This window comes from Aulostomus chinensis, chromosome 22 (assembly GCF_037954235.1).
Source record: "Aulostomus chinensis isolate RoL2024-O1b breed Wild chromosome 22, RoL_Achi_v1.0, whole genome shotgun sequence".
NCBI classification, from domain to species: Eukaryota; Metazoa; Chordata; class Actinopteri; order Syngnathiformes; family Aulostomidae; genus Aulostomus; species Aulostomus chinensis.
Window position 1 is genome coordinate 19,622,287 of NC_141341.1, and position 24,736 is coordinate 19,647,022.

Sequence of the window (24,736 nt, forward strand, 5' to 3'; positions counted from 1 at the left end):
TTTTGAAATCCTGTTTTTCCATCTGTGTTCTGTTCATCAGCCGTGGTCCGATGGAGTCTGACCCAGTCAGAACCACCGGGCTTTGCTGTCCCACCTACTTCCTGTGTGAGTGTGTGTGTGTGTGAGTGTGTGTGTGTTCTGCATCTCATCTCAACAGAAGTATTTTACAAGCCAACATTAATAATTAACACAAGTTTTCAGTGTGTTGGATCTGAAACATCGTTTTTGTTAGTCTTTGATCAGTCACTGATGTCATCTCAGCATCACGGCAGCTGACGACGTGATGCTGAGATGACATCATGCCAGCTGACGGTGTGATGTCATCTCAGCATCATACAGGTCAAAGTAACGGTGCTTCACGGCTCTTCTCGTGCAGGATGATGTGTGATATGTTCGACACCTGCCCCTCATCTCTCACAGCTGCGGTCTGGTGTGTGTGTGTGTGTGTGTGTGTGTGTGTGTGTGTGTGTGTGTGTGTGTGTGTGTGTGTGCCTGCAGGAGTGGTGTATGGTTATAAAGGCTTGCTGCTGATGCTCGGCATCTTCCTGGCGTATGAAACCAAGTCTGTCTCCACTGAGAAGATCAACGACCACCGAGCGGTGGGCATGGCCATCTACAACGTGGCGGTGAGCTCCCTCTCATCTGATCTGCTCTCTTTCTCACTCCATGTCGTATTTTTTCTGCATTTCTCTCACTTTCACGCCGGCATCGTCACTGAAGTCATGCAAGTTCCTGGCAGAGTTTCATGTGCAGGGGGAGGAGAGGAGGGAGGGTGGGGATCCTCTGACGTGACTCTTGCTGCTTGATGAGACAGCAGAGAACCACCAGACTCCTCAGAACCAGGACAGAACATGGAACCAGTGATTATTATTATCATTAGCAGCAACTTTGCTGGAAGCCCAACAAGGAGACTTGTGGGTGTGACTGCCATGACAGCAGTGATCCAGGCAGATACAGACCAGTACCAGGTTTACCTCCACATGTGCTTGAGGAGTGGATGGGTTTCGTTGCAGTGCAGTGACAATAAAGACATTCTCTCCTCCCTTTCAAGTGAGAAGAATAACGTTCCTCCAGAGAGGAACAACAAGCCACCTCAGACAGAACCAGGAAAAATACCACCTCATCTTTGACTGCTCCAAAGAGACGCCAGACCAGTGGTTTACGGGCCAAATCTCACAGTGGCGTGGCAGTTCGATCCTCACTGCCCCCGGTGGCTGTGTCCAAGTGTCCTTCAGCACTGAACCCCTCCTGGCAGCCAGATGGCAGCCTCCACCCCCAGTGTGTGAACGTATGTGTGTGATTGGCTGAATGAGGCAACACTGCAGAGCTCTGAGCTCTGAGGTAGAGACGGCAGCAGCTGGTCAGCTGCGCAGCCCCTGCACGTGTTCAACTTTCTAAACCGCTTCATTCCCTGGAAGACTTTCTGTAGGGGGGTTGTAACCTCCAATATTTTCATAGATTTTATATTTCTAGAGGCAGAAAATGGCGGTGGGTTCTATTCCAAGCATGATTGTATTGAATATTGGGTTGCTGAGGGCAGGTAACATCATCTTGACCTACATTCAGCCCTGAAGCTGCTGGATCTCACACTCATCACTGCTAACTCAGAACCTTCCAGTGATAGAGGCTCGTTTTCCCAGGTTCCAACTCACAGTTCACAAAAGTTCTGGGAATGTCCCATCAGGACAGGTTCAGTCAAAGCAGGCAACAATACAACCCTCTAACCAAATAAGAAGGGATCAGTCTTCTGATTAGCTGGCAAGTTCATGGAAAGATTAGCTGATCCTCTCTGAAGCAGGAAGGTGGCAACCCTGCACACTGCTCAGTCCCTGGGAGACGGAGGGAGGGCGGGCGAGGGGGAAAGAGGGGGAGGGTCCCTCTCATCCTCCAGCTCAACAGCATCATCACTTACTTGGACAGCAACGCTTCGTTATTGATGATTTCTGAGCAGCCTCAAGTTGTCGTGTGTGTATTTATGAAGTCGATTTAAATTCAAGGTTTGAGTGAGGATGAGCGAGCTGGTAGAGCACGGCATTGGAGATGGAGTCTCCGTGTGTCTGTGGCCGTAGTTGTTGACAGCCAGGCTAATATGTTTGTCAGTACTCTGCCCCTCTGCATCCTCTGTGCTAGTTTGCAATCTTGGACTTTCACTTCCAATCCTTCACAAACGTAGCTTCTCTCAGGAGGCGCGGCGACTTTGTTTCACGCTCCACTGAGGAAGCGCCATCGTCCTTGGTGGACGAACTCACCTCCAGCCCAGTTTGTCAGCTCTAACAAGGACAGAAGCAGCCAGTGGGCTCGCCAGCCTGGGACATGTGTCCTAAATGACGCCATCACATGCTGCGTGGCGCCGTGCAGTGTGCCCAGATCACACGGAGACCCTGGAATGACAGGCCTGTGATGCGTCCTCATCATCACCAATAACGTCACACGTCAGAAACTTCAGCTCTTCTCTCACGTGTGATCTCGGTCATGGCGGGTTGCTGCTGCTCAGGCTCTTCTTCGCCTGTCTCGTCTTCCTCTGTCTCGTCTTCCTCTGCCTCTTCTTCCTCTGTCTCGTCTTCCTCTGTCTCTTCTTCCTCTGTCTCTTCTTCCTCTGTCTCAAACTTGAATCCAACAGTGTGAAATAATCTCTAGTTTGTGTTCTGGGATCTGGAGCACGCGTGTCAGGGCCACATCCACCTGTACACGTGAGATCATGTTTCTGAGAGGAAATTTAGAAAAAAAAAACAGAAAAAATGCAGTGCAGTTGTTAACAGCGACCTTGACGTTTGACCTTTGAACTACCTCAGCGAGGCAAGCCACTGGATTCATCACATGATACCATTGTTGATTGTTTATCAGTCATGAGAAAAATGAGGCCGGTGGTAGAAAAACACTGATTTGGAAAGAGAATAAAGAAAAGCGAGGATGTGGTTGGAGGAACCCCTGTTTGACCTGAATAGACCTCTCACAGAACCTGCTGGTGTTGAGCTGCTTGGTCATTCTGAGTGGGACTCCAGGGGCGTTGTCCAGGACCACTGAGCCAGCAGTCAAAAGCTCTGTGTGATGTGCAGTACTGGAGGGACGGGAGGGACACATGAAGGAGGAAGTATTCATTTATGCATTGGGATTATTGAAGTAGGAAATTATCAGTGGTCCCCAGTGTGGCCCCCCAGCAAGAAGGTTGTGGGTGGAGCCCCGGCTGGAGCACGGGGTCTTTCTGGGTGAGTCTCCATGTTCTCCCTGTTCCTGCGTGGGTTCTCTCTGGTACTCCAGCTTCCTCCACAGTCCAAAGACATCAAGAGGGACCAGGTTAATCCAGACTCTAAATTGACCGTAGGTGTGGCTGGGAGAGCCAATGGTTGTCTGTCTCTATGTGTTGGCCCTGCCATGGACTGGTGACCTGTCCAGGGGAAGTGCTGCTGGGATAGGCTCCACCCCCACCACCCTTAACGCGAGAAGAGGGAGAACAAGGAGGGATGGAGGGATGGATGGATGGATGGATGGATAATGAATAGATGATGATGGATGAATGGGTGGATGGATGGATGGATGGATGGATGGATGGATGGATGATGGATGGATGGATGGATAGATGGATGGATGATGGATGGATTATTGATGGATGGATGGATGGATGATGGATGGATGGATGGATAGATGGATGGATGATGGATGGATTATTGATGGATGGATGGATGGATGGATGGATAGATGGATGGATGATGGATGGATTATTGATGGATGGATGGATGGATGGATGATGGATGGATGGATGGATGATGGATGGATGGATGGATGATGGATGGATGGATGGATGATGGATGATGGATGGATGATGGATGGATTTTCCTCAAAGCACCAATCTGCTCCCACTTTGTGGAATGACCTTCCTCTCCACAGCAGACGAGCTCCCTCACTGTCGATTTTTAAATCCCGCCTTCACTGAGATGTGCTTGTGGTGTCCCAACCCTCCAGGATCCATGATGACCTGGAGAGTTTAGCAACACACGTTTATAGACAGTTTAGAGGTCGTTAGCTGTCTTTGTTTGCTAAATATTTTTGGCCGGCTCTTCCTGCATTCTTGAGTCACCAAGAGGTGATGAGGGAGAGAAAAACTTCTTCGTGAGCTGAAGACTCCCACCGGTGAGTACCTGACTCAACTCAACTCAACTCAACTTTATTTGTCGAGCACTTTAAATTCAACCACAGCTGCCACAAAGTGCTGTACATAATAACACAAAACATAAGAGCATCAATAACTTGTAAATAACAACAATAAAAGCAATAAAACAAATGCTGTCTCATGCTGGGTCAAAAGCCAAGCTAATAAAAGTGGGTTTTAAGACAGGTTTTAAAAATCGACAGCGAGGGAGCTCGTCTACTGTGGAGAGGGAGGTCATTCCACAAAGTGAGAACAGAAAAAGCTCTGTCTCCTCGGAGCTTCTGCTTTGACCTTGTGACCTCCAGGAGCAGCTGGTCAGCTGACCTGAGGCACCGGGCAGGAGCGTAGGGGTGAAGCAGCTCACAGAGCTAAGGTGGGGCCAGACCATTTAAGGATTTAAGAACAAATAAAAGAATCTTAAAATGAACTGTAAAATGCACAGGCAGCCAGTGGAGGGAGGCCAGGATGGGAGTGACGTGCTCCCTCTTACGCGTTCCAGTTAGAGGACGAGCGGCCGCGTTCTGGACCAACTGGAGACGTGTGAGTGAGGACTGACTGACTCCATCATTAAGTGCGTTCCAGTAATCCAGCGGAGACGTGATGAAGGCGTGGATTACTGTCTCAAAGTGCTCTCGTGCAAGAAGTGGCTTCATCTTTGTCAGCTGCTTTAGGTGGAAAAGCTGGATTTAACAGTCTCACTTATCTGTCGGTCTAGTTTAAAATCACTGTCCATCTTAAAACCCAGGTTAGAAATTGTTGGCTTCACGTCTAGCGCCAGGGTGCCCAAATCAACAGGAGGGGGATCACAAGAGCAAACACCATCACTTCTGTTTTTTTCATTGAAGTTTAAAAAGTTTAAAGCCATCCAGGTTTTCATGTCGTCAAGGCATGCAAGAAGCGGTTTCAAAGAAAAGGCATCTGTCTTTTTCAGTGGCACATATATTTGGCTGTCGTCAGCATAACAATGGAAAGAGATACCATGCTTTCTAAGAATGGAACCCAGAGGAAGTAGATACAAGGAGAACAGCAAGGGCCCCAGGATTGAGCCTTGAGGAACTCCATAAGACAGAGGAGCGGGGTGGGACTCAGAACCAGCAAGGCTTACACATATAGTTCTGTCTGCCAGATAGGACCTAAACCACTCCATAGCACTACTACAAATGCCCACAAGGTGCTGCAGCCGAGTTACTAAAATATTGTGGTCCACTGTATCAAACGCTGCAGTTAAGTCCAGTAGGACAAGAATCACATGATCCCCAGAACCGTTTGCCAGGAAGATGTCATTAAAAACCTTCATTAAAGCAGACTCGGTGCTGCGCAGGGTTAAAACCTGACTGAAAGACCTCCAGAAGATCACGTTCATCCAGATATGATTTAAGCTGCGCATGAACAATTTTCTCTAGGATTTTTGAGATAAATGGCAGCTTGGAGATGAGCCTGAAATTAGCTAACATAGTGTGATCGAGGCCGGGTTTTTTTGAGCAGGGGCTGCATGTTTGAAACTTGCAGGATCCAGACGTTCCAGAAGATAAGCTGCTGTTAATAATGGCAAGAACTGATTTTCCTCTACTAGAGAAAATCTCCTTGAAGAAGTGAGGAGGGACAGCATCGCAAGGGGACCCTGATGGCTTTATGTGGTCGACCACATCTTCTAAAAGCGACAAAGTCACAGGATCAAACTTTTCGAACACAGCTTGACAAGGGACTGAACGAGGGGTCAGGAGTTGGGATGAGAGTCCTTGTGGTAACAACTTTTTCAAGGAAAAATTGCAGGAAGTTATTGCACAACTCAGGGGATGCTTCCTCACAGGCAGACTGAGGGGCACTTGGACAGAGTCCATGGTTTTGAATAACACAGGGGAGTTAGACACAATAATATCTGACAGGCATTCTCTTTTTGCCTCTTTAACAGTGTTCTAGTGACATTGCAAACAGTCTTTTAAGATTTGAAATGAAACCTGTAGCTTGTCCTTCTTCCGCCTGCGCTCAGCTCCCCTCTTGCTGCATGAGTTCTGTCACTGAACCAGGGCACGGGTTTCACTTGAGGCTGTATGGATTTTAATGGAGCCACAGAGTCCTGTATGGTTTGACAGGAGGAGTGAACCCAGGAACTGAGCTCCTCCTGTCAAACCATACTGGTCAGCAGACGTTGAGTCAGAGGGAACACACCTGGTCAAATGAAGGAGTGAACTGACTAGCAGTGGAACGGTTAAAATGCCGACGGCGCTGAGCAAGAGCGCGAGATTTAACTGCAGTACAGGAGAAGACATCTTCAAGCAGAACAGGCCTGTTATCAGAGGATACATTGTCACAGATCTCCAGGTTGGACGCAGACAGGGAGAGAACAAGATCTGATGTATGACCGTGTTGGTGTGTGGGACCAGACACACACACCAGCACGTTGACTCGAGTGTGACCTGTTACCTTGTTGGGTCTGGAAACAGTTGAATAAACCTACAGACAGGCTGGGACGATAAGCTACGGTTTTATTGTTAGATATTATTATTTGTATTGTTGCTGTTGATTCAAAGCAAACGAGTGAAACGTGAGGGACCTCAGGAACTGAGACGTGTCCTGATGCTGGTCTGTCACCAGATGAATGCCAGCGGTTTGAGCTCCCTGCACAGATGTCATTCGTTCCACAGAGATGAGGGAGAGGCACTGTGGGGGTTGTGTGTGTGTTTGGAGGGCAGGGTTGTGTGTGTGAGTGGAGGGCAGGGTTGTGTGTGTGAGAGGAGGGCAAGGTTGTGTGTTAGCGATGGCACAGCAACAAGGCTGTTGCTGCTGCCTCCATCTGCTGGTGTAGACTTTCAGCCCAGGCGCACCGATGACTGACGGCTGATCAACACACGTGGATCAGCAGCCTCACCTCCACCTTCCTCATGTTTGATTTGCAGTGATAAAGATTCTGTCAGTGTTGACAGCAGCCCAACTGTGAGGGTGTTGATTGGATCAGAGCGGTTTGAGGAAGGACGCACTGCTGAATGACAGTGACAGATTGAATGTGAATCTTTTCAATATCACACAAAAATATAAAAGTTCAAATGTTTTTTCTCGCCTTGATCTAAAACAAACACCTGGAGAGCATCGCTCCACTCATCAAGATGAGTGCATCTCGTGTAGACTTACCACCCAATCACAACACTGACAGATGTATGATGATGTCATCTGACAGTAATGGACAGGTAAATGGCGTCACCACAATGAACAAAATCCATACTGGGCTTGTGTCTCTCAGAGTGAACGAATTCTCACCAACTCCAATGTCCTGCTGAGGTCTGAAGGTGGCAGCAAAGAGTCATTTATGTGTTGGCCTGGACTGGAGTGAAATGAGCCCCTGCTCTCAGCTCTCCACTGTTTGGCCTTTTAGGTTGCATCTTTTCCTCCAGCATAGCAGCTAGCATCTTAGCCTAGCATAGCTGTCCTCTTGTTCTCCAGGACTGGCTTGATGAAAGAAGCAGCCACAAAAATGCAGTACAACACGCCTCTACTGAGAAGAGCGGTCCAGCGTGATGAGATGCTAACCTTCCCACTCCATGGTGCCCTACAATCCAGCTATTTAACTGGTTGATAAACTACAAGGCTAAACTGGTGGTGTTCTTTTGAAATCGCTTTGAGTAGCTGTCAAGCTGTGTGAAGCTTTCACAGAGTAAAGTGGTTTTATTCTATGACCTATGACATCATAGCCACTTCTAGAAGAGGTCACCATCAGATGTGCAGGTAGACACAGATCTTTTCTTTCAAAGTTTTCTGACCTGTGATCAGCTGCTGTTGGTGTGATGGTAACCGTCGCTCGCCTGTCGTCCCTCAGGTGCTGTGTATGATCACTGCTCCAGTCACCATGATCCTGTCGTCCCAGCAGGACGCCTCCTTCGCCTTTGCCTCGCTGGCTATCGTCTTCTCCGTTTACATCACCCTGGTGGTCCTGTTTGTTCCCAAGGTAACGCCAGTCTGCTGTTCCCCTCTCATCATGTCCTCCCTGCAGATCAGTGGAACAGGTGAAGCGTCTTCATGCCCTTCCATCCAGGCCCCTAGTCATCTGGCGGCGGGATGATGTCACGTGATGACCTGTGGCTCTGAGTGGTTGGAGGCCTTTTCATCTGTTCTTCTGAGGAACGTGTTAGGGTTCCCTCCCTGAGGGGAACGCTTCATTATTCACTGTTTGATGTGGCGATGATGGCCACAACCGCCTGAACAACCAACTTAATAGTCAGCTAACTACTGACAGACAACAGACTCCGCCCCCGCTACACTAATGATTTAAAAACAAAACGTACCTCAAAATAAATCAGATTTATTCCTATCATTTGATCAGCTGCTTTTAGCATGACAGTGCACAACAAGGGGAACTTCATTTCCTTCAACCTGGACCCCTGTTTAGGGGGGTGAGTGTTGGATCTCACCTGAGGGTCAGAGGGGGCAGAGCTGCCTGCAGCCACAGAACAAGCCAGCAGGGGGTCTACCTGGGCCAACGGGTTCCTGTCACATTTAGCTTCACACTAACGAGCTGAGACATGTAGCTGTCGCCCCTCTGGCCTCTTTAATCTCCACTTCTTCCTCTTTTTTCTTTTCTCTTTGGGGGCCAGAAGTACAAACTTCCTGTTGCTGCCATATTTGGTCACTGAAGATTAAGCGGTCTTCAATATGTTTCACGTACCGTCACGGATTTGAGTCTTAATTGTTCAACAAGGAAAAATGCTTCATTGGAGAACGATGTGATCAACTGGATTGTTGATTTTTACAAAATCTTTTTTATGTCTCAAAGGATTTTGTGTGCAGTGACATTTTACAGTGGGGGGGTGGGGGGGGCCTGCCTCTTTCAGTGGATGCGGCCGCTGGTTCAGTGTCTAGTTTAACAGTGAATTAGCAAGCTTCAGGAGGGGCTGAGGTCTGATGGAAGAATACGAAGCTTCATGGAGGGCATCGGGGTTGTTAGTTGGCATTGGCCAGCATCAGACCAGTTGTAACATACTGGGCCGTTCAGCCCCTGGTGGGTTTCTTACTGGTTCACTTTAGGACCTGGATAGGGCTCAGCCTGCTGTAGCGACTCTTCCACCGCTGTGAGGGTCTCCACTTAGCGGCAGCCTTGTTCCATATACCTGAGCGCTGCAGTGCAGCCAAAAGAGAGTACCGCAGTACTACACAGACTACTCCCTCAGCACAGTAGTACTTGGAGCATTGCTACACTGCAACAGGACCATTTCTGATTTCAGACAAATCAGGATACTTGAGCAAGTGAGACATGGATTTGAGGGTTTTCTTCTTCTTCCATTCACTGGACTGCTGCATTTGACGAGTGAAGACCTCAGGAACTTACAAATGCTGCTTCTCAGGTGGGTTTGCGGGGGCAGTTTGCTACTATTTACTTAGCTAATTTAATAGCGGTTTATCATGGCGGCATGGCTCAGAGGTAGCGTGGCCGTCTAGCAACTGACGGGTCGCTGGTTCGATCCCCTCTTCCCCTGGTGACCGTGTTCAAGTGTCCTTGAGCAAGATACCGAACCCCTAACTGCTCCTGATGGCCCTGTGACAGACTGGTGACCCGTCCAGGGTGAACCCACCTCTCACCCAATGTCAGCTGGGATAGGCTCCGATTTAATAGGCTCTGATTTCCAACGACTCTTTCCTAGTTACTCTCTGGTTACCCAGCACAGCTGTAGGTGCCAGTCACACTGTTTATCTGGTCTGGTTTGACAGTTTCATCCAGTTGAAACTGAATCCTTTTGATCAGGTCTTACCAGGTCACACTGATATCATAAAAACTAGAAGCAGGACTGTCGAATGGCGGGGGTGTCAACTTAATTCTGAATTCCGGTTCATGTAAGGAGCTCTGACCCTCAAAATATCAAGCCAAAGATTAGAATTTTAACTAGAAGAAGTGAGAAGAGGAACTGGTGAGACAGAGGAGGAAACACTGAAGACAGGATCGGACCAAGGAAGAAGCGGAGGTAGTGCACAAGTACTGTATACAGGAGGACAGGCAGGGAGGGAGTGGGGACAGCAGAGGACATGACAACAGCAGACAGACGTAAAACAACCCAAGACACTCAAAGGAAAAACAACAGGAACTGAAGTGTGAAGCTCACAAACGTCTACAGAGAGCAAGTGAGAACTACCCATGATGACAGGAACCGTCACAATCAGCAGAACAGAGTTCAGAACGAAACTCAACTCCATGACCACAAATCAACAAAAGGTTGTTCTGCCCAGAAACTCTACACTGTCAGCCCCAGAGCGTGACGCCGGGCTCCGCCCACGTACACGACGATCAACTACCATAGAGGGTTCCTTCCATCGGTGCTAACCCTGACGCATCAATGTTCCATCAGATGCCAACAAAAGCCACGTTTACATGCAGACTTTTTCTTCATTCCGATTGAAGAGCTCAGGTCTACTGTTTACCTGTGACGTGATCTATTCCGATCTTACATGTGCCACTTCATTTAATCGGAACCGTCGTTTTACGGCTGTGTCACATGCAGAGCGATGTAAACATCACGTGACTGATCAATGATGGAGGTCCATCGTGTGATCAGCACAGTCGTTCCGATTGTGTTGACACATTTATTCAAGCAAAAGCTTGATACGGAGGCGCTCCTACTGGAAGACACAATTCGGATTGAGGTGTTTATATGGAACATTTTTATTCGGTTTGGGCTTCTTATCCAGTTCTAATTGGAATATTAGGCTCCATGTAAACCCAGCTAAAGACTCCAGAACGGTGCGGGGGGGGGGGGGACCTGTAGTTCCTAACGGAACAGGGAATGCTTTTGGTTGTTTGCAGATGCGACGGCTGATCACACGGGGGGAGTGGCAGTCGGACGCCCAGGAGACCATGAAGACCGGCTCGTCCACCAACAACAACGACGAGGAGAAATCCCGACAGCTGGAGAGAGAGAACAAAGAGCTGCAGAAGATCATCCAGGAGGTGAGTGTTGCCATGTCTGAGGTTCTGAGGGGTCAGAGGTCAAGACGAGGCTCTTTGTTTTCACCTGTTAAACAAGTTTTACCTGGGATCAAACTTCTAAGATTGTTTTGACTGGAAACATAAAACATAAAGAGAAGTATAAGGTACAAACTGAAGAAATAACTTTTTATATACATTACATACCGTATATATGTACACACATGTATTTGTATATAGATATAGATGTACCTGTGTGCTGTTGTCATCACTCACACAAGAATCCATGTACGATATCCTGTAGGTACTCATACATACCCTGTACATACACACACCATAAGTACTCCTTCAAACCCTACACTTCCAACAGAACTCAGGCCCTTTGCTTCCAACATTGATAATCCCAGGTGAATGCACAACTGATGGCATCAGGCTGAGGCTGAAGTGCAGCTGTAAAGCTGATGGCTGGTTCCCCGGTGGTGGAACATGTCACACGTAGGAGGAGAACGCTGAGTCTCGCTCTCATTTGTCCTCCTTAGAAAGAAGAACGTGTGTCAGAACTGAGGAACCAACTGTCAGAGCGTCAGGCCCTGCGATCACGGAGGAGAGCATCCACCATCACCCATCAGAACCACAGCTCACCCCCCCTCTCTATACACCTGAGCGACCCCAGATCCCTGGCCCCACCCCCGGGGTACCCCACCCCAGCTTCAGATCTCCACCCGGTCCCAGCATCATTCGCCAACTCATCGAGCCTTTACCAGCCAGACAGCAAGATCAGCCGCAATAACTGCCACGCCAGCCGGCTGCAGCTGCTCTATAAGTGAGGGGGGGTGTCGGGGGGCTGTCATGGCAGCCGCAGGAGTGGAGGGGTGGAGGAGGTACGACAGGAGTTTTACTGCTGGGGGGCGGCCGGTGGAGCGGCCAACCTCTAAGAATCTTCAGTGAGGATTTTTACTTTATCCAAAAATAAATCTTATTTCATTTTCTCCCAGAGAAAAAAGATGTAAATACGTTTTGTTTATTATGTAATTTTATTCGTCATGTGCTAACTGGTGTTTGAGAAATTGCTCCGTACTGATCCTTCGCCAAGCTTCTACTTCCTCTACTACAGTACTGTTGGTGCTCCCGTCAACCTTGAACCATTCAAGAACTGCATGTATGAAGTTTTATGTGGTACTTGTGCAGTAAACAGCACCAACTGCTAAAAAGATGGCAGGACATTATTAAGATACTGATTATTGTTCAGGGTAGGAGACACGTTTGTTTATTAAACTGGTCAGACTGGGGTCCCAGTGGTCCGTCTGTGCAGCTCTGTGTCGTTCCCTGAAAATACAGAACTCTCATCTTTGTGGAAGTCTAATGCCTCTCAAATCCCTCCAGAATGATCATTAACGTCCATGACTGACAACTCATTTATTGAAATAATGAGGCAGTCTGAGCTCGACGCAGTGATGCAGTCTAGCTAGCTAGCTAGCCTTTACCCGTGTCTTGTGTTGTCTTCCAAATATGGCAGGTCCCAAAGTTCCCGCATCTCTAATATCTGTTGTTTAGTTATTGGCTCCGCGGCCCTGACATCACCACTGTGCTCCTGATACTGACGTACTAACCCAGGAAAGGACACGACAGCGCGAGTTTGGGATTTAGCGACTGGACGGTTCAGGCGGACTCTTCTGATGTTACACTGCTATGCAAATGAAAGATTCACTAACAGGTCCGTGGAATCGTAACAAGACAGGAACCAGTAACAGGAACCTTCGTTGATTATAACGGCCATCTTGTGGTTGAAAACATGTCAATAAACAGCGGCGAAAGTTGTTCAAATCCTCTGAGTTTTACCAAGGATGCACTTACTGGATGCGTTTGCTCGACCTTGTGAAGTAATTCATACTCACCATCTTGTTCTCCATCTGAAAACACCTTCTATGCACTGCCTGGGCGATGTGTGGAGGTACTAGCTAGAAGGTACTTGTGTGTGAATAAACAGAGGTACCCTTCATTTCTGTTAGCAAGCTCAGCTCCACCTCATTGGGAAAAAACATGGCCACCAAGTGAAACCTTCTACTGACACGCCGGAGCTGCCTTGATTTCCACTCTCTTTTCTGTTGTCGTCATCATTACGTCACTGCATTGGGGGAGGTGCCAGTACTGCAATACCCCCACTAATAGTTTGACCTTTTCATATTTGTTTCAGTCTAAGGTTTCTGATGTACAGTTTAAAGAGTGCTGGACTGTCAGAGCCGGCGTTGGCTCTCACTCACTCACTAAGTAGCATGTCTGTTAGCTGGCCATGCTAAAGCTCAGAACAGGCAAACACGCTGTTGGAGCCGTTTCCTCTCGTGGTCAGAGTTCTGCAGTATTGCGTGTACTACACTTGAGGTGTGGAGACCTTCACACTTTGACACTGCTCCAGTAGCTGGTCTCAGTCACTGTCCAGAGGGGGAGCTCAGCCCACAGGCAATGGGAGCTCAGCCTTTAGCGATACGTGCTTGACAATGATGTCTGCTGGCGTCTTTAGAGAGGGACTGTAACGAGAAGAAGAGACGTCGCCTTCAGAGAGGCCCGATCTGTGACGAGGTCACCGGTTGAATCCACGTCACACAAGAATACTCGGGTTCTTTTGCTTGTCTTTAATGGTTTAGAGGTAATTTCACATTATTAGTGGTCTCTGTTCAAAGAGACGGCTGAGTCATTGTACATAGGTGTGTATGTACCTGTGCGTGTGCGTGTGTGTGTGTGTGTGTGTGTGTGTTCTTGCGAAACCTGCATCACTGTGGATGAACTCAGTGCTGGTTCTCTCGTATCTGTGGCGTATTTACTGCATCAGGTTCTGTGGCTGCAGGAACAGTTCAGGAGGTTTGGGCTGAGTACCTCTGCTCCGCCTCCCTGTCAGTGCAGTACTCTGCAATTGGTAGGAAATACCGGAGTGGTATGAAGTGACATGCATGTTTCAGAGGTGTTTGCATGGCTGAAGGAACAAAGACGACACGGAAATATTCACAACGCTCAATTATATGTAAGATGTGTATTGCTAATTTGAATTATTTTTTTCATGTAACAGTGCGTTTTGAATTCAGTCCTTTAGTACCAGTTTGATTGCTGAAAGTACTTTCATGAACCGTCAGTGGCATCACTTTTGTCATCATACAACTTTAGGTACTTGTAGTACATAGATACTTCTAAGGCAACGACTGATACTACATAGTAAATGTAGTGACGTAGTGAGTCAAAGAGAGATATTTGCTTTGCCAATGGGAGGATCGTCAGCGTATCGGGGTCTTTTTGTGTGCTTGTGTTGGGATCAGATCAGAAGTTTGTACACGAAGTAACCAAACTAACACTAGAGGAAACGGGTCACATGACTTTGTGTCAAATGTTGTGTGTTGTAATTAATAAACTTGGCAATCCCTTTGTTCAGCCCTCAAACCATCATGTTGATTTCATAGTTAGTGATGAAATATATTTTTGCATCCTCATTCTGTAGATTTGAGCTCCAGTTTTTTTCTGTCAGCTGAGGTTTAGAATGTTTGTGACACTGGAGATGAAACGATGATGATGATGATGATGATATGGAGGTCCATCTGGATGTGGCGTTGCTGAGTCAGTGGAGCTCATTGCTTCAACATAGAACTCGGAGTGAAGGTCGGGTTCAGTTCTGCCCCCCAGCGCGTTTCACCAGTGATGTCAGGGCATTGCCAGCAGGGGAAAGTGATTCTGTGCGATTTCAGTTCAAAAAGAACTCGACCCAGCCCACCAGGGCCTCTCGCTCAGACGTCCCCGCGCTGCCTGATCTGACGGCTGACGCTTCTGTAGCAGCAGCTCAGTTTTTCAACGGTTCCAAAATAGTTGAAACAAAACCACTGTGGCCTTTTACTTTTTTTGTGTCGGTTCTTCTGCTTTTTTGCTCTCACTTCTAACCACCAGTTTTTTTCTGGGCATTTTGTGTCTAAAAAGGGAAGAAATTCTGACACAGATTCAGTGAAACGGCCAATTTAATGAAATAAAATACATGTGGTGCACTTCGAAAGAACGGCATGTGTTTGACTTCTCTGTTGTCATAAGAGAGGGGACTGACACGTCGTGGCTCTGGGTCGTTTCCACTGGGATTTCATTTCTCTTTCTTATTTTGTTTAGAAGATTTTAGATTTCTTAGTACAAAACAAAAACAGAATGGATAGAGAAATGAAGGAGCATCGGCGCTGACACAGCAGCACCTGCACAGCAGCGTGAACCTTCCTGGCGCCTCACTGGACACACAGCTTCTGCTAACTGGGATCATTTTAAACTGGTTAAACTGGAAACTCAGGACATGTCGTCCATCGCGTCTTTAATTATTCACTCAGCTCAACTCATTCATATATTGCATATTTACATGTTTGCAGATGTTATTGCAGTTAAAGTCGAACCTGATGAGTATCTAGGAAGTACTGAGAAGTATCCTGTCTATCTGCAACTGTCAAGTCAGGTTTATTTGTGTGTCTCCAAACCCCAACCAAAGTTCTGTCCTGACTCTTTCCAAGTAGAGCAGGTCCAGCACCTCCCTCCTTCAATGAACCTCCACCCAACAATTCTCCATCAGCAAGCACATCCTGCAACAGCAGCCACCAGAACCTTCCTTTACCAGCAGGAAGGTGGAGCAGATCCAGGATCAGTGGGGACGGAGAGAGAGCAGGAGAGCAGGCCAGAGACAAAGACAGAGAATGGAGAAAGACAGAGGGACAGAAGGAGAGAGAGGGACAGATAAAGAGGGAGAGAAAGGTGGAGAGACTGATGGACAGAGACAAAGACAGAGAATGGAGAAAGACAGAGGGACAGAAGGAGAGAGAGGGACAGAGATAAAGAGAGAGAGAAAGGTGGAGAGACTGATGGACAGAGACAAAGACAGAGAATGAGGAAGACAGAGAGACAGAAGGAAAGAGAGGGACAGAGATAAAGAGGGAGAAAGGAGGAGAGACTGATGGACAGACGGGGACGTGAGCAGGTTCATTTATTAACTTCACCTTCATCCATCCCACATGAGAAGAACTTCTTTGAACGCTGGATACTGCAGGGCAGTGATGGGTGGCTCAAATGTGATCAAACCAAATGTTACTCACCTGTGAGAGTAAAAGATGGTTTCACCCAAATCCTGTAAGTTTTGTGTAGCTGATCCTCTTGTTTTGCAAATTGTAATTTCTGTGAAATAAGGAGATATTGGCTACTCCAAGTACTGCTTCCACCCCAGTACTACATCTCCTTCCACACCGGCGTCACTCTCCCTCTCAGCCTGATGGAGCTTCATGGGATCCACGTTCAGCCGGAGAAAAGTCTGATCAAACTTTTCTCTGGTTGAAGGTATGGCTACGTCTCTGCTGCCCTTTGACCTCTCGTGAAAGGCTCCTGTAAGTCAGCTGCTTAATTCCCACACGTGAGGTTGGCTTTCCCGCGTAACGACAGACTTTGAACGCATTTCAAGTTTCAGCACAAAACCAACACGTCTGATCCTGCAACGACGGCACGACGACACTCTACCACCCGACGTCAAGTCGGACTTGGTGTTTCAACGAGTTCCAGCGTGACATAATGAACAAGTTACCTGTGTGTGTCTGTGTGGAAGTGTGTGTGTGTGCGCATGTATGTCTGTGCATGCATGTGAGTGTGCGTGTGTGTGTTTTTGTGTGTGTTTGTGTGTGAGAGAGAGAGACAGAGGGAGAGGCAGTTGGAGGTGACGGTCTGTTTCTCTGTACCTGATCATGACACGTGTGTCAGTGCGTGTGTGGTATCCAGGTGAGGTTCCGTGTTCTCTCCGGGTCTCAGTCGTCTTCTGGGTCATCTGAGTTAAAACAAGTTCCCTGTCAACTAGCATCCAGCACACAGATGCTAGAACCATAGGAACAGTGTGCAGTCCTGTTCTGGGTGTAAACATCCACGTGTTTGTCTGTGGTGATGTCGTTCTTCAAGTGAGTAAAGCTGTGAAGATGTGGCCCTCATCAGGGGATGCACACTGAGTGTAAATAATGATGTAAATACTTGACAACTTTACTAATACAGACTGTATTTCATGTGGTGAAGTATTCAAAGTATATTTCTATATGCTGTCATATCGAATGAGAAATAAACCTAGTTGTTTTTCTCAGAGTGTGTTTGGTTCAACTGCTCTGTACCGGCAATGGCCCGGACCCGGTCCAGACCCCACACTAATCTGGATTAAAAACAGCATGGTTCATTTTAGGGGGGGTTAGGTTTCAGAGATTCAGTCGACTAACCTGCTGTGTTGATGCTTTGGTGTGGACTGAAACGTGGTGATGTCATAGGCGCTGAGCCCCGGAAGCAGCACTCGTCTATCCAGCACAAGAATTCTAAAGGTACTTTGATCATTATAATTCCATCCATCCATCGTCATCTTCCGCTTATTCCTTACTAGTAAGGGTCACGGGGGGGGGGGGGGCTGGAGCCTATCCCAGCATCTACAGGCGAGAGGCGGGGTTCACCCTGGACAGGTCACCAGTCCATCGCAGGGCCAACACATAGAGACAGACAACCATTCACACTCACAGTCACGCCTACGGTCAATTTAGAGTATCAATCAGCCTCGTCCCCTCTTGATGTCTTTGGACTGTGGGAGGAAGCTGGAGTACCAGAGAGAACCCAGCAGGAACAGGGAGAACATGGAGACTCACACAGAAAGATCCCGCACCCGAGCCGGGACACGAACCCGGAACCTTCTCGCTGTGAGGCCACAGTGCTGACCACTGCACCACCGTGCAGCCCTCATTATAATTCTTCCTAATAATCATTCCATCGATCAAAGAGTCGCTTTACAGCTGTTTCCAGATACACGCATGCCTCTCTCAACCATGACTGGACAGATTAACATGAAACGGTAACTGGACTCAGTTTTATAGAGCGCTTTTCTACCTTAGCGGCACTCCAAGCTCTTTACAGTGTTGTCTCGTTCACTCACTCACTGATAGTGGAGGCTGCCATGCAAGGCACCAACCTACTCATCAGGAGCAATTATGGGTTCAGTATCTTGCTCAAGGACACTTGGACATGGTCACCGGGGTCGAGGATCAAACCAGCGACCCTTTGGTTGCTAGACGGCCCCTCTACCTCTGAGCCATGCTGCCCAGAGCATAACTGACCTACCTGCCACACAGGCTCGCCTGCTACTGACTACACCTGACTACACCTGAATAGTACTGACTACACCTGACTACTACTGACTACACCTGACTACTACTGACTACTACTGACTACACCTGACTACTACTGACTACTACTGACTACACCTGAATAGTACTGACTACTACTGACTACTACTGACTACACCTGAATAGTACTGACTACTACTGACTACTACTGACTACTACTGACTACACCTGACTACTACTGACTACTACTGACTACACCTGAATAGTACTGACTACTACTGACTACACCTGACTACTACTGACTACTACTGACTACACCTGAATAGTACTGACTATACCTGTCTACTACTGACTACTACTGACTACTACTGGCTACTACTGACTAGTACTGACTAGCACTGACTACTACTGGCTACTACTGACTAGTACTGACTAGCACTGACTACTACTGACTAGTACTGACTACACTTGACGACTACTGACTACACCTGACTACTACTGACTACTACTGGCTACTACTGACTTCTACTGACTACAACTGACTACACCTGACTAGTACTGACTACTACTGACTACAGCTGACTACTACTGACTAGGACCGAGCTACATCATGTGCTACATTGCTGTACTGTCCTGCACGGAGTGCATGGTTTTGGATACAAATGTATCGCCCACCAAAACACTGGTATTTTATGCTAAAGAAAACGATTTTCCCTCTGTAGTTACTGGTCAGTCACCTGGGATGCGTCACTGGTGGATTTCTGGTCTAAAAGTAATCATTTATAAACTCTCACCAGATAAAGGTGAGTTAAAGGTTGGAGCCGTTCTTCGTGGTTGCCAGTTTTATAGTATTTGAGTTAGGGTTAGAAGTAAGGGGTTAGAGGTTAGAGAGTAGGTTTAGGTCGTGGTTGGGTTTAGGGACAGTGAATTCTGTCATGCCAAAGCCTACCAGATATTAAAAACACTAAAAAAAATCTCCTAGAAATAAAAGAAATAAGTACACAGCTAAAAAATGGAAATCGAATGCTACCTTATGTTATTTCTATGTAATAAACCAGAATAACTATGTAGTAACACTGTGATAACTATATAATAAATATACAATTACACATGATTAGAAGAAGCAGATGATTAAGATTGAATAGGAAAGGTTCAGGAAATGATAAAAAGGATACAAAGAAATAAAAATAGATCGTTACATACAGTTCAAGTAGATAAAACGTGTTCACTCAGTGGGGCCCAACCACAAAGGACCTGGCCAAGTGCTAAGACAGAAGACGTGCTAAATACAATCAAAGTGCTCACAGAAAACAGAAGAAAACCAAACCATAACAGTAAGACGGGGCCAGGGTTTCTGTGGCCGGGGTACCAACTAAGTGAGAATCAGGAGGGTACATCAGTTATTACCATGTAATACACCTGTAATAACGTGTAATAAATATGTAATAAATGATAAGAACTTTGTGATATGAACTTATTTTAGGACTAAAGAACAGCTCTTTAGTGAAGTAATAAAAAAAGGGTTAGGGTTGGGGAACAGTTTGTTCTGTTGTGCCAAGGCCTACTGGATAGTTCTAAAAGACTAAAAACCCTTGAGATGGCTCCTAAAAGTAAAGAAAATTAATAAATCGCTAAAAGAAAGGAATCAAAAAGGCTAAGAACCAGGAGCAAAACACTGGTTTGTTAAAACACTTGGTTAAAACAGGAGCAACCTCATAAAAGGATTATTTTTCTGTGTGTCTCATTAAAAAAATAGGGGGAGTGTGTGTGTGTGTGTGTGTGTGTGTGTGTGTGTGTGTGTGTGTGTGTGTGTGTGTGTGTGTGTGTGTGTGTGTGTGTGAGAGAGAGAGGGGGGGGGGCGTCTAATGAATCTAAAAAGATCAAAGAATGAAATGGACACAAAAAGATATGGAACAGAAATATCGATCAAAAATAGCAATCAGAAAAAGAGTGCACTTCAGCTGCTGAAGCCCCTGAGAGAAAACAGAGGCATGTTTACACCGGGAGCAGCAGCTCTCATGTGGAGACTCGCACGTCCATTCTTATATATAATATATCATATATATTATATAATATTTAGTATATATTTATATATCCTTCTCCTCTTTGCCCTGCTTTGGTCTCCACCATGTCCAAATGCAATGTGGTGGGAAACAATGTCATCAAACTGAAATGAAGGCAGAGATGAGGAGTTTCCAGTGCAGGTGTGTGGCGCTGCTGCGGAGGCAGCATGCAGGGGAAGTACTGCCCTAGCAGGGAGTTACCCTCCGACATTTCCACCCTGTAGAGCTGCCGAGGAACTGTTACTCCACAGCTCTCTCATACAGCCGACAAAAAAAGGAACGTATTGCAATGAAAGCAAAAACAGGGCCAAAAAAAGCGAGTCATGGAATGTTGTGTAATCCAGAGGCTAAAATTATCCCGCGATGCTGAAGAGGCGCTCAGCCTCTCAACCCTCTCCTGTCACTGCACAAGCAGTAAACATCAAAGTGGCTATCAGACACATCAGATGTGAGCCCAGATCCACCCACTTCACCAAGGGGGGTCTAAAATAGTCCATCAGACCAAATCGTTCACTGCCAACTGCAGAGGTCAGTCTTCGTGGAAGGAAATTCAGGTTTATTGCTCAACACCATTGGCTTACAGCAAACAGGACATCCTAATTTGAGCAAAGTGCTTCGGTTGAGCTGGTGTGATGACTCAGTAGATGTCAGTGACGGCGCAGCGAGCGCGAAGCTGACTAATAATCTGTGAGACACCTGGCAGTCAAGCAAACATGGTGGTGATGTCATCAACCATGCAGCAGCGCAGCCACACCCACCGTCGATCTGCCCCCTGCCCGATCGCCGCCGGTGTTCCAGTCTCTGCACTCGCAGACCCCCTGACACGGGTGGGTGCAGCCCCTCACCGCACCTACTGGTTCTGCCTCTCAGCTCCTCAGAACCCAACAAACTATTCAGTCGTGGGGACTGTGTCTCAGACGTCACGACGCACTTTGGTGCTTCAAAAATTGTGAAATGACAAAAAATTCAAGATTAACCTGGTCCCTCTTGATGTCTTTGGACTGTGGAGGAAGCTGGAGTACCAGAGAGAACCCAGCAGGAACAGGGAGAACATGGAGACTCACCCAGAAAGACCCCGTGCTCCAGCCGGGGCTCCACCCACAACCTTCTTGCTGGGGGGCCACAGTGAGGACCACTGCTCCACCGGGCCGCCTGATAGAGGAAGTATTCTATGCTAATATGCTAATACGCTAACATGGTGAATGTAGCCCAGGTCACACTTGCTTCTATCACGTCCCCGTCTGTCCATCAGTCTCTCCTCCTTTCTCTCTCTCTTTATCTCTGTCCCTCTCTCTCCTTCTGTCTCTCTGTCTTCCTCCATTCTCTGTCTTTGTCTCTGTCCATCAGTCTCTCCTCCTTTCTCTCTCTCTTTATCTGTGTCCCTCACTTTCCTTCTGTCTCTCTGTCTTCCTCCATTCTCTGTCTTTGTCTCTGTCCTGCTCTCCGTCTCTCTCTCCGTCCCCACTGATCCTGGATCTGCTCCACTGATTTGGCACAAGACAAATAAAACTGACTCGACTATTTATTGTACTGTTGTTTAAATCTACTTCGCATTCTTGTACTAAAGACTTCACACATACCCCGTCAGACAGGCTGTCTTCTGAAAATAGTTTTTAATTGATTTTAGAGCACCACAGGCGCCACTGCATGATCAGCAACAGTCAAAAAATACATGAACAAACAAAATCCTTTCAGGAATTATTCCTGCACAAATCCAGCTTAGGCGTTAGGAAAAACACAGATAATAAATAAATAAATACCTCCAATAAATAGAATATTCCATAAATAAAACTCAAATAAATATGTCATCAATAAATATCAATCAATAAAAAATCAGTAAATCAAGTGCAAATAGCGACAGCATCCTGTCCACATTCAGCTTGTAGTGAGCATGCAGCAGCTCCAGCACCTTCATGCACACTGACAGTATTGCAGTACTCGAGGTGATACAAATATTTCCGGTCCACTGGGACGTGAGCTCACACTCACAGTTCCTGTCTGCGTGGGCACCAAACATTCCGCAGGTGTGAGACCCCAGCTTCAGCACTCCTCCCTGGGTCCAGTCCTCACAGAGCAAACACACCAAAGAAGGTCTTGCCCGGCTCGTCCTCCAGGTCCGGCAGGGTCTTCTCCAGGGTCTCCGTCTTCAGCCTGTCCCCTCTGTCTAAGCTGAACACGGCTCCCATGTACACGGCCGAGTACCAGCTGCCCTCCTCAGTGGGACCGCTGCTGGCCGACCTTTGGCAGGCAGTGCGGACTGAGTGAAGGATTGGGTGGTAGGACTTTTGGGTGTCAATGTTCCCGTAGGAGCTGGACCAGCGCTTGACGGTGTGGCTCAGGTGGATCATGGGCCTTGAGACGTTGTCATCGGTGCTGGCGACGCTGCAGCGGATGCGGAACGACGCTTGGCTGTACACGAAGTAGAGGCCCTTTTGAGGGATGAGGATTTCGTTGTTGTTGAGTTCCAGACCTCCTTGGGAATGGGACTGGTCCACGTGGTTCTTCCATTCCACTGAGGTCATGTCAGGGTTGTACTGTCCTGTGGAGGAGGACCACCAGATGGGTATGAGAGGACAGCGACTCTTAGAATCCCAGTTATCGTCAGTCAGGACAGTTGTGAAACAAACATGGAGGGGAAACTTTGACATCTTTTTGGTTCCTCTATGAGCCCAAAGAGGTTCCCCACCATTTCTGAGAACTGAGTTCTAAAACCCAGAGAACCACCTGTCATTTGAGAATGACTGCACTCTTCATTAAGAGGCAATCAAGCAGCGTTCCACACAGGAAGTGTGATGAACACGCTCGTCAACAGCCTGCTTTCATTGACATTTTTACCTTCCAAGTGAATTGCAGCTCTTACATCTGAAACTTCCCTCAGCGTGTGATGAAGATCTGTGGGGGAGAGAAGACAGAGGCTTAGAACGCGGCTGAGCCTCGGAACCTGCACAGACGGGGACGGTTCAGCTCGTGGTTTGTTTTGTGTTCTCCGCTGAGATTTGCTACAGACGTGATGAATCCATGTATCTGCTCTGTGATGGGATGAGTTCTCACCAAAGTCGTCTTTGTCTCGCCTTGCCTCCTGTTTTCAGCGATGGCGGGGAAAAGAGAGGAGATGTTAGAACATCTGGATGAAGATCACGTGGGCCTGTTGCCCCGAGGGACTCAGAGATCTTCTGTTGGCGTGCTCACCTCATTGTGCCGGCTCAGGATGAGGCCACAGGCAGCAAGGCAGAGCGTGCAGGCCAGCAGGCCGAGGGTGAGCCTGGAGCCCCGTTTGCCACTGGCCCGGGTCTCCTCAGCAGCAGGGAGCGCTACTTCGCATTGGTCCTCCATGGGTTCCAACAGGTCTTGAGCTGAAGTCACGTCTGGGTGAGAGCTGAGGTCTCCTGGCGCTGCGACCCTGGAGTGATGACTGACAGCCAAACAGCAGCGCTTTTAAGAAGAGTTTCCTCCTGAGGGGGGAAATCCAGTGATGTCACTCACTGTGACTGAGTGGAGATTTGATGAGGAAGAAAGAGTGAGAGAGAGGGAGGATCTCACACCTCCTACACTCACACACTCACACAAACACACACACAGATACGCACTCACAGAAACTCACTCATAGAGACACACACACACAGACTCACAGACACACTCACAGATACACACAGACACACACAGACACACTCACAGAGACACACTCATAGAGACAAACACACAGACACACACACAGACACAGTCACAGAAACTCATTCATAGAGACACACGCACACAGACACACACACACACAGACACACACACACAGACTCACAAACACACTCACAGAGACACACACAGACACACTCACAGATACACAAAGACGAAGAGGAGAAGAGTCAGGTTCAGTGCCTAGGTGTTCTCTGAACAATTGAGTCTTCAATTGTCTCTCACAGAGATGCCTCACCTCAACCTCAAGCTGACTGCAGGTTCCACCTTCACTCTACCTTTGACCAGGTGTTCATGAATGAAGTTCTGCTGCATCAGGACCAGGTCTTTGGTCCCCCATGAGGACCAGGGTCCTGATAAGGTAGTGTTTATACCAGAAAAGGTCTCCACAAGACAACAAAGACCAAGTACACACACACATACACACACACACACACACACACACACACACACACACACACACACACACACACACACACACACACACTGAAACTGGTGAACATATATTTGACCCACATAGAGCAGCCCAGTACACCACAACACACGTAAACACTCGTCACGATTAGCTGAGTGGGAGAGAGCATGAGTGTGTGTGTGTGTGAGTGTGTGTGTGTGGGGGGGGGGGGGGGGGGAGCCAGAGATGCATCACTCTGTTCTTTCTCAAGACTTCGCCAGCTGATGAGTCCAGTAAAGATTTTGCGTGCGTTGAATCCAAGAGTAGCGATGGACCCCATCCTGGTTCGCTTCCATTGTTGACACATTTGTGACATCATCATCCATTTTCTATACCTCTCATCCATTA

General features: G+C 47.6%; 2 protein-coding genes across 5 annotated transcripts in view; one reads left to right on the top strand and one right to left on the bottom strand.

Annotated features, from left to right (window-relative positions):
- Positions 1–17,159, top strand: part of gabbr1b (gamma-aminobutyric acid (GABA) B receptor, 1b) — a 166,288-nt gene extending 149,129 nt beyond the window's left edge. For 3 of the 4 annotated variants that reach the window (XM_086192479.1, XM_086192480.1, XM_086192481.1), the window contains exons 21-24: positions 499–626; positions 7,959–8,087; positions 10,932–11,075; positions 11,591–17,159. In XM_086192479.1, coding sequence (XP_086048605.1) covers positions 499–626; positions 7,959–8,087; positions 10,932–11,075; positions 11,591–11,878 — 689 coding nt within the window. In that variant the 3' untranslated portion in view covers positions 11,879–17,159. The remainder of the gene's footprint in view (positions 1–498; positions 627–7,958; positions 8,088–10,931; positions 11,076–11,590) is intronic. The other variant, XR_015111107.1, reaches the window with a different exon arrangement.
- A 4,689-nt stretch (positions 17,160–21,848) lies between these two features.
- Positions 21,849–23,636, bottom strand: tnfa (tumor necrosis factor a (TNF superfamily, member 2)). The gene is made up of 4 exons (XM_086192581.1): positions 23,437–23,636; positions 23,299–23,326; positions 23,083–23,139; positions 21,849–22,786 (listed from the first exon to the last, which is right to left on the bottom strand). Exons 1-4 carry the CDS (start codon positions 23,578–23,580, stop codon positions 22,314–22,316), a joined length of 702 nt encoding a protein of 233 aa, XP_086048707.1. The 5' UTR covers positions 23,581–23,636; the 3' UTR covers positions 21,849–22,313.
- Between the last annotated feature and the right edge of the window lie 1,100 nt (positions 23,637–24,736).

Coding starts and splice junctions, on each gene's coding strand:
- tnfa (XM_086192581.1), bottom strand. CDS start 23,580: ATGGAGGACCAATGCGAAGTAGCGCTCCCTGCTGCTGAGGAGACCCGG. Junction 23,327..23,436: donor TCCTGAGCCGGCACAATGAG/GTGAGCACGCCA, acceptor CGCTGAAAACAG/GAGGCAAGGCGAGACAAAGA. Junction 22,787..23,082: donor AGCTGCAATTCACTTGGAAG/GTAAAAATGTCA, acceptor CCTCCTCCACAG/GACAGTACAACCCTGACATG.